Source organism: Melozone crissalis, unplaced genomic scaffold (genome assembly GCF_028551555.1).
Source record: "Melozone crissalis strain CALT ecotype California unplaced genomic scaffold, PUWL_Pcris_2 ptg000016l_1, whole genome shotgun sequence".
In the NCBI taxonomy this organism is placed as follows: Eukaryota; Metazoa; Chordata; class Aves; order Passeriformes; family Passerellidae; genus Melozone; species Melozone crissalis.
Window position 1 is genome coordinate 2745080 of NW_026535794.1, and position 14541 is coordinate 2759620.

The following is a 14541-nucleotide window of genomic DNA, read 5'->3' on the forward strand; positions in this document are numbered from 1 at the left end:
GATGACCAATCACAGGTCCAGCTGTGTTGGGACTCTGGTCAGTCACAAGATTTTATCATCATTCCTTTCTATTCTTTGCTAGCCTTCTGATGAAATTCTTTCCTTTATTCTTTTAGTATAGTTTTAGTATATAATTTTCTTTTAATATATCATAAAATCATAAAGCCTTCTAAAACATAGAATCAAGATGCTCATCTCTTCCCTCATCCTGAAGATGAGGGAAGCATCATCATACGTGGGGGTTCCAGGTGACACCCTGATACCAGGGGATTGCAGTGATTTTTTGGGTGCACCCTCTGCCCTGCTCTCTGCTGACCCTTTTCTCTGTGCCCCTGCAGGAGGGAAGCCAGGATGGATTACAGCTCCCTCAGCGGGGTCCCGCGCTTCCTGACCCGGCCCAAGGCCTTCATGGTGTCTGTTGGGAAGGATGCCACGCTGAGCTGCCAGATCGTTGGAAACCCCATCCCAGTGGTGAGCTGGGAGAAGGATAAACTTCCAGTGCAGTCTGGGGGAAGGTTTAAAACCACAGAGGATGGGGATTTGTACCGGCTAACCATCTACGACCTGAGCCTGGAGGACAGCGGCCAGTACATCTGCCGGGCCAAGAACACCATCGGGGAGGCCTTTGCTGCTGTCAGCATCAAGGTGGGAGAGGAGACCACGGTCACAGAGTCGGCTCCTTACTTCATCCAGAAACCTACCAACATCAAAGTAACCCTGGGAGAAGACGTCATGTTCAAATGCAAAGTCCAGGGCAGCCCTCCCCTCTCGGTGAACTGGGAGAAGGACGGGCGATACCTGAGGAACAAAGCGGACGCTGGGCGCTTCCAGATCGAGTCTGCTGGCGAGTCCAACGCTCTCACCATCCAGTGTGCCCAGCTGGGGGACAGTGGCACCTACACGTGCCGGGCAGAGAACCTCATCGGCTCCGCCAGCGCCTCGGCCGCGCTGGTGGTGGAAACGCGCGGCTCCTCCAACCCCGACAGCGGCGGCAAGACGGCCTCCTTGCTGTCCCACCTGCAGAAGAGGCGAGAGGAGATCAGGAAGATGGACATCTCCCACAGCACTCTGGACTCTGCCTACTCGGCCGTGGAGGGGCTGTCCAGCCTGGGCTACGGCCTGTCCCGGGACTACGAGCGGGCGGCGGGCCTGGCCAAGGGCACGCGCAACGCCGCGCTCGGGGCCCTGACACGCACCTGCAGCGTGACCGAGGGCAAGCACGCCAAGCTCAGCTGCTACGTGACAGGAGAGCCCAAGCCCGTGATTGTGTGGAAGAAGGACAACGAGGTCATTGTGGAAGGCCGGAGGCACGTTATCTATGAGGATGACCAGGAGAACTTTGTGCTGAAGATCCTCTTCTGCAAGCAGACGGACAACGGGCTGTACACCTGCACGGCCTCCAACCTGGCGGGGCAGACCTACAGCTCTGTGCTGGTCACTGTCAAAGGTGGGTGGGTGTGGTTGTCACCAGGGTGGGTGTGCCTGCAAGGACACACCTTTGAATTGGGGTAGGATGGGTGGTTTGGTTTGAACAAAATGTCTGCCTCCAAACTGCTGTAGGGGAGGGTGTTAGATGTGTCAGACTTCTGTTGTGTGTGATTCCAAACAAAGGAATCCTGGACCTGGGAGGTTTTCTAGGAGCATTCAAGAGGACATTGAACAAAACATCTGCCTCCAAACTGCTGCGTGGGAGGGTGCTAGATGTGTCACACTTTGGTTGCCATTCTGAAGAACTAGGACTGACCTTCACAAGTGTGGAGTGACCCTCTGAAGGCAAGTTCTTCACCACTGACTATGGCAAACAAAGGCATCTTGGACCTGGGAGGTTTTCTAGGAGTGTTCAAGAGCACAGACTATCCAGCAACCCAAGCTGGGAAAGGCTGAATAAAGCTTTCCTGGTGGAAAGGGCTTGGGCACTTGAGTAGATGACCTGGGGACAGAGTCCCATTGCTGGTGGTTCTTAGGAAGGGCGGTAAAGAGGTGCCAGGCAGGGGTGGATGAGGCAGAACGGGCTGTTATGCCTCAGGTTTTAGCTTTTTTATTTTTCAAATTCTGGGCTGCTTTAGTGTGTGGGTCTGAGCTTCGTATCAGGGGGTGGTGAGCTCTGTGCCCAGAGCAGGGAGACAAAACAATTCCTTCTCTAGCTGGGCACCAAGGACAAATGATCCAAATCTCAGCCCAAGAGCACAAACACCGTGGGCTGGAGAGGAAAACAAAAAAGATGAGACTTCATGGGCTAAAGCTGTAATTGGACAATTCACTCCAATATGCAAATGGAGCAAAACTGATAAAAGTGAGAGACCCCTTGAGTGGTTGTGCATTTAGTAACCACTTTAAGCTCCCCTGGGGTGCAGCCCTGGCTGGGCTCTTGTGCTGCCCAAGGTGGATCTGTTGAAGCCTCCTAATAATCCCTACTTTATTCCTTAGCTCCGTCTAGTCTCTGTTCTAGGTCAGCCCGCACAAGGCATCAGCTGCTTGTGGGGCAGCTGGGGTGCACCAGGTCCCTAAGGCTCCTGTCAGTCCTGGTTTCACAGTGATGTAAGATATCCATTCCCATGCTCTAGGTCAGTGACTGCCAATGCCCTGTCTCACCCTCTAGGCTTTAGTCACATCTGGGTTTGTGATCACCATGGAGTTTACTCAGACGTGCCATTTGTAGTAGTAGTGGAAACCCCTCCCTACAAGATGAGCATGTCAGGCTGCCTCAGATCCCCTGGGGGACCTACTGCAACTCTAATTACAGTCCAGCTCAGTTTTCCTGTACAGTGACCCACCAGCAGCCTGGATCTTGCCAGGCTCTTCAGCCTTTTCCCAGCTTGGGTTGCTGGATAGTTTGTGCTCCTTGAATCCTAGAAAACCTCCCAGGTCCAGGATGCCTTTGTTTGCCGTAGTCAGTGGTGAAGAACTTGCCTTCAGAGGGTCACTCCACACTTGTGAAGGTCAGTCCTAGTTCTTCAGAATGGTAACCAAAGTGTGACACACAGTGTTTATAGAGTCTCAGAATGGTTTGGATTGGAAGAGATCTTAAAAATCATCTCATTCCAACCACCCGCCATGGGCGGGGACACCTTCCACAAAATCAGATTGTGCCATGGGCAGGGACACCTTCCACCAAACCAGGTTCCTCCAACCCCATCCAACCTGGCCTTGAACAATGCAGGAAGCTCTAAATTTTCCAGCTGCTCTCCCATTTGGCATGGGCACAGCAGGCAGTTTGGAATCCAGGTAGCACCTGTAAATGAGCTGTCGGAGACAAAAGATTTTGCCACTCAAGTGGTAAAACTCAAAGATTTTTCATTGGCAGCAAAATAAATTAGAAACACAATTAAGTAGGAATTATCTGTGTTTCATACTTGTCTTTAAGCCTCTCAGGTGTTATTTGATTTTCTGTTTTCCCTTTTTTGGAAAGTGGCTCAGAGTCCCTGTGCCCATCAGTGATGCCTGATCCGTGGAACTCACTGGCACTTGTCCCACCCTTTGCTGTCCCTTGGAGGTGCTGAGTGGCGTGGGGAAGGGCATTTGTCCTGTTCCATAAAGCTGGGATTACCTCATGAGCTGGGGCTCAGAGCTGGGGATCAATCCTGGCCCTCACCCTGGTGGGGGATCACTTTGAGGATGGATCAAACTCATTTCCCTGCACAACACCTTGCAAAAACAAACGTCCCCTGCTCTGCCTGTTTTTATTATAAAAATTATAAAAATCATAAAAATTTATAAAAATCATAAAAAATATTTTATAAAAACCCTCTGTTTTTATCCTATTGCTCTCATGGCTGCAACCTGTTCCAAAGGAGGTGAGGAAAGCCAGGGAAGCAGCCAGTCTGGGAGCAAGCACCATGGGAAAGGGTTATTGATCCCTGTCCGTTGTCCAGAGCTGCCTGTGAGTCAGGAGGCTGAAGTGGAAATGTTTATGGATTGTTTATTTTTCATGCTGTGCCATGTTTGGCTCCCTGTCCAGGCCGAGGCTGCCATGGAAAATCTACGTGTGTTGGTTATAATTAGGCCCTGATAAATGACTCTCCTTTGTGTCACCAGAAGTTCTTCTCAGCCCTCCCAAGACAGGTCAGAATGATGCAGGAGGTGAAAAAAGCTTTTAATTCTGTTGTTTGTGTCACTGGTGATGGTATTGGTTCATCTGCTGTCAGGCTTAGGGAGGGAGATCATCTTGCCATGCAAACTTCTCTTTGCTCAGCCGTGTAGGTGAGGGTGAATTCTCCAAGCAGCCACCCCTGGAATCATTGGATCAGAATGGTTTGTGCTGGGAGGGACCTCAAAGGACATCTGGTTCCAACCCCCTGCTCTGGGCTGGGATGGCACTCACTAGGTCAGGTTGCTCAGGGCCCTGTTAAAACTGTCCTTGAACACTTCCAGGGATGGGACATCCATAGAAAACCTCCTATGTTCTGTCAGTCTACATCCTAGGAACTTAGGGACCCAGCAACCCAACATTTGTGAACTCTTTGCTGAGCCTGTGCCTTAAAGATCACTGAGCTGGAAGAAAAAAAAAAGAATTTTTCAAGCTGTTCCTAAATGAGATTTAGTGAATCAGACTTGAACAAAGAAAGGCTACAGGGCAGAGAATCACTCTCCAAAACAAGGAAAACTGGAGCTTGATTAGATTCAGAAATGTGCCTGGAACAGAGATAAAATCACAATCCATACACTGAGATGTGAGCTGTAAAAGGATTTGGGAGAATTGTCCCAATTGAATTGCCCAAGAATAAACCTTTAACAAATCAAGGAGTGGGGAGGATGGGAGGAACATAAATAACCAGCCTGAGTTTGCTGAAGGCTTTGGAGATTTCCCTGGGCCATGTGTAAAGTTGGTGAGAACAGAATTCAGGTCTCCACCTTGGCCAAGCTGTGTTCGCTGGAGTCCCTGAATAAAGTAACCAGATACTGGATGAGAAGGTTAAAGGTTGCAAGCCAAAGAGGATGGGGATGGGAAAAACACCCTGGTGCTGAGGCAACCTCATTCTCCCTCTGATCAGATGGGATTTAGGATGGTCACTGTCATGGCAGTCACATTGGAGGTCTGAAAGAGAATTGCAATTGAGAAATGAGGAGGTAGAAAGGAAATTGGGAAAGCACAGTAATTAGGAAGATCAAAGGCTGAAGATGGTGGAAGCTTTTCAATCCACATTTAGCCAGCTTTTACTGGGAGGTTTTTCCATGTTCTTACCTTTCTTGGATCATTTTCATTAGGCAGAGGGTAAACTTGCCTCTGGAATAATAAATGTGAGAATTCCAGCAATAAGGAAGGGGAAATCTAGGCAAGTAAAAAGGGAGGTTCAGATGGCAGATGTGCCTTGGTAAGGTTAAGAAAACATTGGGCTTCTTTGCAGGCTGCACCTATTCTTAGCAAAATATGTGTTAGCAGGACTTGCCTTTTAAAAATAACAGCCTCTCATTGCCAGTTTGCTTGCTGTGGACCAAACAGAAAAGCCTATGACAGACTGGAGAAATAGCTCCTCAGGATAGGCAGCAAAATGAGTCTCTGATCCAAGTTCTTGCAGTTTCCTGCTAATTCCATGAGCTACTTTTGCTCTGTGCTCCCTCAGTGTTTTGCAGTGCTGTGCCTCTCACGTTTTTCCTAGTGAGCAGGTTTTGGCAGCTCTGTTATTTTCTGTTTTATTTGCACATCTCTGACCTGGGTGCAAATAACAGAAAATGGTGGTGCTGGTTATGGGCCAGATGGTTTGGGATGCCTGCTCTCAGGACACCTCTGGTCCTTCTGTAGTCCCCTGACCCAAATAAACCTGACCAGGCACATTCCAGACCTTGTAAAGAGCATGGAGGGATGCTCAGGAGGAGGAGGCTGGTGGGTTTTGGAACCACTCTGACATCTCCAAAAGCCCAGGACAGGGTTCATCCCGGGCCTCAATTCAGTTTATCAGCTGCTGTTGCTCCGAAGCTCCATTCAGAGGGAGATAAGATGTGTGTGCAGGACTAAAGCAGAGTTGTTTTCAGAGGATATCTGTGACCCCAAGCTGCCAAAGATAGCCTTGCACTGCCTTTCCCTGGCTGGGAGAGCAGTGCTGTTACTGCAGCATGCTCCTAAGAGTCAGCCAACCCTGCTGTGCTTGAGCTTTTTCCTGGAATAGCTTCTACTTTTTTTTTTTTTCACTTTAGGTACTGCTCAGTGACTGTAAAGGGAGAGGGGTTAATGATATGGCAGCTGCTCCAATATGGGAATACACTTGTGTGCCTCTCAGGTGCAGCTTGTGTTTCTTTTTGGCCCTTGTGCAGCTCTGAGTGTTCCCAGTGGCAGCTCCAGCCTCCCTGCTGCCAGAGGGCTGCATCCCCCTGCTCAAAGCTTGGCCTCACAGAATCCCAGAATGTTTGGGAAGAGATCTTAAACTTCATCTTCTTCCACTCCTGCTATGGCAGGGAGACATTCCACTATCCCGGGTTGTTCCAAGCCTGTCCTTGGATCACTTCCAGGGATCCAAGGACAGCCACAGCTTCTCAGGGCACCCTGTGCCTGGGCATCACCACCCTCAGAATAAAGAATTTCATCATAATATCTTATTTAACCCTGAAAAAAAAAATCAGGAAAAAAAGAAAAAAAGGCTAATCACCATCTGGAGTGTGGGCAGAGCAGATCTGTGACCGTGTTCACAGGGGTCCAAGAATGAGGGAAGATATGAGGATCTGACTCCATGTTTCAGAAGGCTGATTTATAATTTTATGATATATATTACATTAAAACTATACTAAAAGAATAGAAGAAAGGATTTCATCAGAAGGCTGGCTAAAAATAGAATAGCAAAGAATGATAACAAAGGTTTGTGGCTCGGCTCTCTGTCCAAGCCAGTTGGACTGTGATTGGCCATTAATTAGAAACAACCACATGGGCCAATCCCAGATGCACCTGTTGCATTCCACAGCAGCAGATAATCAATGTTTACATTTTGTTCCTGAGGCCTCTCAGCTTCTCAGGAGGAACCACCCTAAGGAAAGGATTTTTCATAAAAGATGTCTGTGACAGAGATCTGTGTAACCATAGCTGAAGACTTTTCAAGGCAAGGCTTTTACTTGCCTTAAACCGAGGTGTATTTAGGCATAACATTAAAAAAAAAATTCCAAGTTGACATGGTTAGTGTCACCTTCCTGTTCCTGGACATAGTGTATGGGTTCCCAGTCAGGTTTTGCCCTCAGGATAACAAAGGTAGTCCATGGCACTGCTCCCTTCAGGTGTCCTGTCAAGACTTTAGAGTCTGGTACCCCATTTAAACTGAAGGAGGGGAGGTTTATAACAGATATTAGGAAGAAATTCTTTAATGTGAGGGTGGTGAGGCAGGATGGAGTCACAAAAAACCAGCTGGGAGCTGGCACAGCCATTACTGGGAGGTGAAGGGACATATCCAGGCATGATCTCTCGCAAATCATGAGCAGTGTTCCAGCCCTTGCTGATCCAGTGTGTGACATGACTGTGGCACCAGGCCCTGGCCCCAGCTGTGCTCTTCAGTCCAGCTCCCCTTTCCCCACTTCAGGCCTGGGGTATCAGGGTGATGTCACAGCGCAGCTGTCGCTGGAATTTGACATTGTTCAGCTCATGAAGCGACTTCCCTCACTGCCATGCAGCTGCTTGGTGGCTTTGATCTATGCTTGGGTTGGGCCCTCAGCCAGAGCACTGCAGCCCCACTGCTGGAGGAGAGCTCAGGCAGCTGGGAGACTGGGGCTCTGTCTCTGTTTCTTTTATTTTTGTGGGCAAAAGCTGCTACAGAGCCTTTGGTGCTGGTGGGGAGAGCAGAAAACACCGCTTTTTGTGTTTTCCCCCATATCTGACTGTGCACAGCCACCTCACAGCTCTCTGTGCCCTTTCAGATCACTTCTGCTGTAAGACCCTTAAAACATTGGTTCTTGCACCAGCTCAGCCGCTCACTCCCACCTGGAATTACTGCCCTGTGCTCTGCCCCATGGCCAGCTTGTCATTAAAATGTCACAGGCACATTTTATGAAAAATCCTTTCCTTAGGATTTTCCCTCCTGGGAAGCTGGGAAGCCTCAGGAACAAAATGTAAACATTGATTATCTGCTGCTGTGGAATGCAACAGGTGCATCTGTGATTGGTCTCATGTGGTTGTTTCTAATTAATGGCCAATCACAGTCAGCTGGCTCTGACTCTCTGTCTGAGCCACAAACCTTTGTTATTCGTTCCTTCTTTTCCTGTTCTTAGCTAGCCTTCTGATGAAATCCTTTCTTCTATTCTTTTAGTATAGCTTTAATATAAAATATATCATAAAATAATAAATCAAGCCTTCTGAAACATGGAGTCAGATCCTTGTCTCTTCCCTCATCCTTGGACCCCTGTGAACATGGTCACAATTAAACCAATTCTGGAAGGATTCCTTTTAAAGGCCTTTTGCTCCAACCTGGCCTTGACCACTTCCAGGGATGGGGCAGCCACAGCTCTGTTCCTATGATATTTTATGAAAAAATCTCTTCACTAAGATTTTTTTTCTCTTAAAAAGCTGAGAACCTTCAACTTATTTATGTTTTGCTGCTTTAAAATATAGTTTAGAAAATTGTTTACTCAACATGTAAATTGTTTTAATTTAATGTCTAATCACAGCCAGCTGTGTCAGACTCTCTGAGTCTCACAAGTTTTTATTATCATTCTTGTCTAACCTTCTAATGTCTTCTTTCTCTTTCTTTAGTATAATTTAATATAATATAGTATAATTTCATATAATATAGTATAATCTAATTTAAAATAATATAGTATAATTTCATATAGTATAGTATAATCTAATGTAAAATAATATAGTATAATTTCATATAGTATAGTATAATATAGTATAATTTCATACAGTATGATTAGGTATAGTATAATTTCATATAGTATAGTATAATATAATTTCATATAGAATAGTTTCATGCAGTATAACACACCACACCCATAATATATGGTATGGGATGATATGGTACAATATAATACGGAAAATATAATATGGAAAATATAACATAATATGGTATGATATGGTATGGTATAATATGGTATAATATAATAATCAGCCTTTTAAAAACTTAGAGTCAATTCTCATCTCTCACCTCATCCTAAAACCCACAACATCACAACACAGCTCCTCTGGGCGATATGTGTTATGGCCTCACCACCCTCACGGAGAAGAATTTCTTCCTAAATTCCCATCTATATCTCTTCTCATCTCTCATTCTCCTTCCTCTTTTTACCCTCTTAAGAACCCACCATACCCTTCAAGGCAAAGCTGAAGGACCTCGAGGTGCGGGAGAAGGAATCTGCCACGTTCCAGTGCGAGGTGCCCGTGGCTGGGACAGAGACAGCCTGGTTCAAAGAGGAGACCAAGCTGCAGCAGAGCAAGAAGTACAACATCGAGGAGGAGGGCACCTACCGCCGCCTCACCGTGCAGAACGTCACCACGGATGATGATGCTGTTTACATCTGCGAGATGAAGGAAGGGAGCAGGACCATTGCAGAGCTCTCTGTCCAAGGTAAGTGAAATAGGAGCCTCCTCAAGCCAGGTCTCATCAGCTCTTGGAGGTCTGTTTCACACCCAAGATAGCTCAGGTACCGCAGAAGGTATAAAATCAGCAGGATGGCTTCTATGGTAGTGCTGAAAACAAAAAGGTTTTAATAAAAGGCAAAATAACAAACTCTTTACAGAAAAACCAAGCCAGGTGCAAGAGTTCCTTGCTTCTGGGAAAACACCTCACAAAAGCCATTAGTTTCTCTGTTCTCTTTTTTTTTCTAGTAAATTGCTCAGGCAGGACCTTTTTGGCCTCTGTCCAATGAGCTATCCTTAAGTTTGAGGTGACGTCCCCGAGGTCCTCTGAGATGTCTTTTTACCTAATTGAGGAGAGAAACTTCTGGGCTTATTTCCTTTTTAAGGGGACAAATGATAGTTTTGTCACTCCATCAACGGGGGGGCACATTGCTCTAGGTAAGAGCAGCTCTTGGTATTTCAGATTGGCCAAAAGTGTGGGAGTCACACGTGAGACTCTGGGTTTGACCTTGAGAGCAGGATTTGCCATACCCATGTGGGCACTGAAGAGGAGCAGAGTCCCTCGTGGTGTGAAGATGTGGTCAGTGGTCCCTGGGGCTCCTGGCAGGGTGTCTCTGGACACAGGGCCACACAGCAGGCTGTGTTGTAAAAGATGTCACACAGTGGGAACCCATGCTGGAAGAAGCTTCCTCCAGCTGTGGCCTGGCTCTGTAGACTTCTTTTTGATGCCTTGGGGTGGCTACCCAAAGCAGAGGCTGGAAAAGACTAAGAGAATAAAAGTGGGTATTTATTAAAGGCCTTCAACAGGTTCACCTTGGGCAGTCAGAAACCTCTGAGAGGGGCTGCACCCAGGATGGATGATGGTCATGAGTTTTTCATACAGTTACAAGTTTTGTCCATTTACATACCAGGGGTTAATCCTCCAATTACAGCTTCAGATAATGAAGTCATTTACTCCAAGTTTTCTTCCCCCAATTTACAGAATTCCCAGAATGATCAGGTTGGAAGAGACTTTCAAGATCATGGAGTCCAACCCATCCCCAACAGCTCAACTAAACCCTGGCACCCAGTGCCATATCCAGGCTTTGTTAAACACACCCAGGGATGGGGACTGCACCACCTCCCTGGGCAGCCATTCCAGAACTTTATCACTCTTCCTGTGAAAAACTTTTTCTGATATCCAACCTGTATTTCCCTTGGTGCAGCTTGAGGGGAATTCACTGTTTACATCTCTCAGGGCCTGAGACAGTCAGGTGTCCCTGAGTTTCAGGCTCAGAGAGGAATTGTTTTGTCTGAATAAAATGGGAGAGCAGGAGCTGACAGGCTATGGAGTTTTAGAGTTATATACTACAGGATCTGAAAAATATAAAATCTAAATCCTAAGGCATCACCTTAACATGACCCCAAGCATCAGATGTGTCCCTTGGCATTGTCACACCCATCTTGCCCAGTGTCCAGTGAACAGAGTGGTGACTTTTGTCTGGGAGTGGTGCTGACCATAGTGGAAAGGGACAGCTGTGGCCAGATGTGTGGTGCAGGCTGCAGTCAACACCAGCATGGTTTAAATTGGAAAACACAGCTCCAGATCCCTGGCAGCTGGAGCTGCTCTCTGGAGTTTGGGAAGGGGACAAGGAAAGGACAAAGTGTGGATGGCCATGTCCAGGTGTCCTGAGTCTGGTGGTTCAGGCTGGAGTGAGATTAGGTGTAGTTTGGTATGGTGGGGGTGTCTCTCAGTGAGTACACCAACCCCAGAGCTGCAGGCACTGGAGGCTGCCACAACTAAAGGATTCATCTTGTCCTGACTCATTTGAAGCCTCAGTATACTCCCAGTGAAATCAGAAGGAGTTCTTCATATATAAATTGCTACTAGATAGCTGAGGGATGTGCATCCTCGTGCAAATTCCTTTTTGTACCACCAATAAAAAGCTGAGAGTGCACAGAGGTGGATACAGAAGGGAAAATTTAGCCCAGAGATATGGGAGAGCTCAGCCTGACATCTTTTTGTTGCACCTTCTGTCAGGTCTGGACCAGCCCACCCCTGTGTGCTTGCTCCCAGTAGGACAGCTGGTATTTTTTTCACTTGTTTGTGCTGTAATGGCATGTTCCATCCAAAAGAGAATGACTGAGCCAGGTGGAGCTTTCTGGAGGGAGAGGAGGCAGAGCCTTCCTGAGGGAGCCTTGTGCCTGCCCTGGGAGGGGACTGGAGAGAGCAAGGTGGGGTTGGGACAGTGTGAGAACTTGGCAAGAGGTAAAGGACTGTGGGATGAGCACAGTGCTGAGGGCAGAGAGGTCAAGGAGGAGGATAAGCAGAGAATCAAGCTTGAATCTTGTGGTGAAACCTGTTACTTTATCAGGGAATTCAGCATTGCTGTCCATTAAACAGCTCTGGCTGATCTGCCTGGGCAAAGCCTCTTTCACCTCTCAGGGCTTGCTCTGGAGCTGGAACCAGTCACTGTTGGTCATTTGGGGTGGTCTCCTTGTGGTTTGTCCAATCTTTTCTGCGAATATTCACATCTTATAGCTTTGAGGTGGTCCTAGTAAGTGATGATAATCACAGTCACTTGGAAAGGACATAAATTCATTCATTGTGAGTTTCTGTGTTGACACTAAGAAGAAACCTGAGATTTTTCAGTGTCTTTCCCATTAATTTGGGTAACTTCTGTGTCCGCCATGTTGATTATGTGATTTACTTTGATGGAGGTGAAATCCTAAAGGCAAAGGAGAGACCTGTCTGGCTTAAGACTGACCTACTTGTGCAAAGTTTTAATTTGAATTTCCAGCATATGGGGACAATAAAAGCTGTAAAATCTGTTCTCTTGCAAGAACATGTATATTTTGTGTTTACCCAGCATCTGGCTCTGCTTAGTAGACAAGAAACCTGAGTGACTGCAGGCAAATAAGATTTGCTTTTCTCTCTTTACAGGCCAAAATGAGTCATTGGGGTCATCTGTTCTGTGTGACTCATAGCCTTGGAATTTACTTTCAGGTGTCTACATGGTGTCTACAATATTTTGACTGGGTGTGGGCTAGTCCTGTTTTGGTGGCATTAATATATGCCATTTTCTGACCATGATTATTTTATCTGAAGGGAACATCATTAAAAAACTCCCACGGAAAACTGCTGTCTTCATCAAGGACACAGCCACCTTCTGCGTGGAGCTGGACAACGACTGCCAGAACGTCAGGTGGCTGAAGAACAGAGAGGAAGTGAAGCCCAGCGACCGCATCTCCATCACGCGCTCTGGCAAACAGCACACCATGACCATCCGGGAGTGCAAGGTGGAGGATGCTGGGGAGATTGCCTTCCTGGCTGATGAAAGCAGGACTTCCACCCAGTTCACTGTGACCAGTAAGCTCCTCTTTTGTTTGGCCTTGGTGTTGTGTCTTCCCATGGCACCATTCTTGTTTTGAGTGCCACCGTGGTAATTTTGGTGTCCAAAACCAGCTGAAGGTTTGATGTCTGCCACAAAAAGGCCATCACCCTGTCTGTGGGTGTTGTGAGGTGTTTGGAGGGATCCAAACAGGACTTCCACCCAGTTCACTGTGACCAGTAAGCTTCTGGTTTTTTGTTGGGCCTTGGTGTTGTGTCTTCCCATGGCGCTGTTGCTCAGTGCCACCATAGTAATTTTGTGTGTCCAAAACCAGATGAGAGTTTGATGTCTGCCGCAAAAAACCAACAGCATGTTTTTGAGTGTTGTGAGGTGTTTGGAGGGATCCAAACAGGACTTTCACCCAGTTCACTGTGACCAGTGAGCTTCTCTTTTGTTTAGCCTTGGTGTTGTATTCCCATGGCACCATTCTTGTTTTGAGTGCCACAGTGGTAATTTTGGTGTCCAAAACCAGCTGAAGGTTTGATGTCTGCCGCAAAAAGCCAACATCCTGAGTGTTGTGAGGTGTTTGGAAGGAATCCAAACAGAGAGAATATCTGTAGAGTCATGGAATGGGTTGGGTTGGATGGGATCACCTCATTCCACCCCATGCCATGGGCAGGGACACTTTGCATGAAACCAAGATTTTCAGGGCCTTGTTCAGCCTGGCCTTGAACACTTTCAGGGGTGGAGCATCCACAGTTTCTCTGGTAAAAGCATGGCACAAACATATCTTACTTGACAGAGCAGTAGCAGCAGGTGCAACATCATCAAGACTGGACCTGAAATGAAATTTTGGTGAAGTTGCCTAATTTTATTTGGCATTATTTTGATGACACTGCATTTCCCAGGTGAAATCTGCTTTATTTAAGACATAAATACATGTGATTTCTGGCTCTGTTGCAGTTCTGGTTCATATATGAACAAATCACTCACAATTTGGGAAGAGTAAATCTTTTCTTCCACCACTGCAATCGATCAGTGTCAAAAAGGAATCTTTTATTTAACAGATATATAACTGTTGAGTTACATAAACTTGGTTTGGGCATTCTGAAACCATTGAACTAAAATGAGGAAAAAATGAGGAAAGTGTCACATTTGGTTTTGTGACAGTTTCTTAGGTATTTGAGAAGCTATTCCATCCAAACAAGCACCTATGCAATGGGGACAATAAAGTTCAGCTTGATTTCAGACCCTGCTGTTTAAATTATGAAGAAAGGGTTGATTCATGGAATAGAAATTATAAGAAACTGTCTTCCCACAAACAGATATTGCTGAAGAAAACATTGCATTACCATTTCTGATGGCAAGGTCAAGAGATCCCATTCCAGGGCTTAGTGTTCAGCTTAATGTTACCCTAATGGGACCTTTGACATCTATCTGTGACCAGCAGTTACTGACAGGCTGGTAACTGTGCACCCCAAACCACTTCTGTGTCTATTTCTGTAAGGAAGGAAAAGCGTATCGCCTTGAGATTTCCTATTTTTACACTTTGTGCATATCGGATTTACTGCCTGGAGAATCCTCTGTGCTGCGTCCACATCTTTTTCAATTAGCTGGGTGGGATTGGTGGTGGTTCTGATATATTTTATAATGTACAGGCAGTATTTGTGTATTATTTGTCATCTTGCATTGTTAATCCAAGATGGCAAATAATGCAAAACCATTGCCCTTTTAAAGATGGGG

At 46.5% G+C, this 14541-nt stretch overlaps 1 protein-coding gene across 1 annotated transcript in view; it reads left to right on the forward strand.

The window, feature by feature from the left end:
* Nucleotides 1–351: 351 nt before the first annotated feature.
* Nucleotides 352–14541, forward strand: part of OBSCN (obscurin, cytoskeletal calmodulin and titin-interacting RhoGEF) — a 182697-nt gene continuing 168507 nt past the window's right edge. The window contains 3 exon segments of the mRNA XM_054273678.1: nucleotides 352–1447; nucleotides 9207–9476; nucleotides 12576–12836. Of these exon segments, the coding sequence (XP_054129653.1) occupies nucleotides 352–1447; nucleotides 9207–9476; nucleotides 12576–12836 (1627 nt within the window).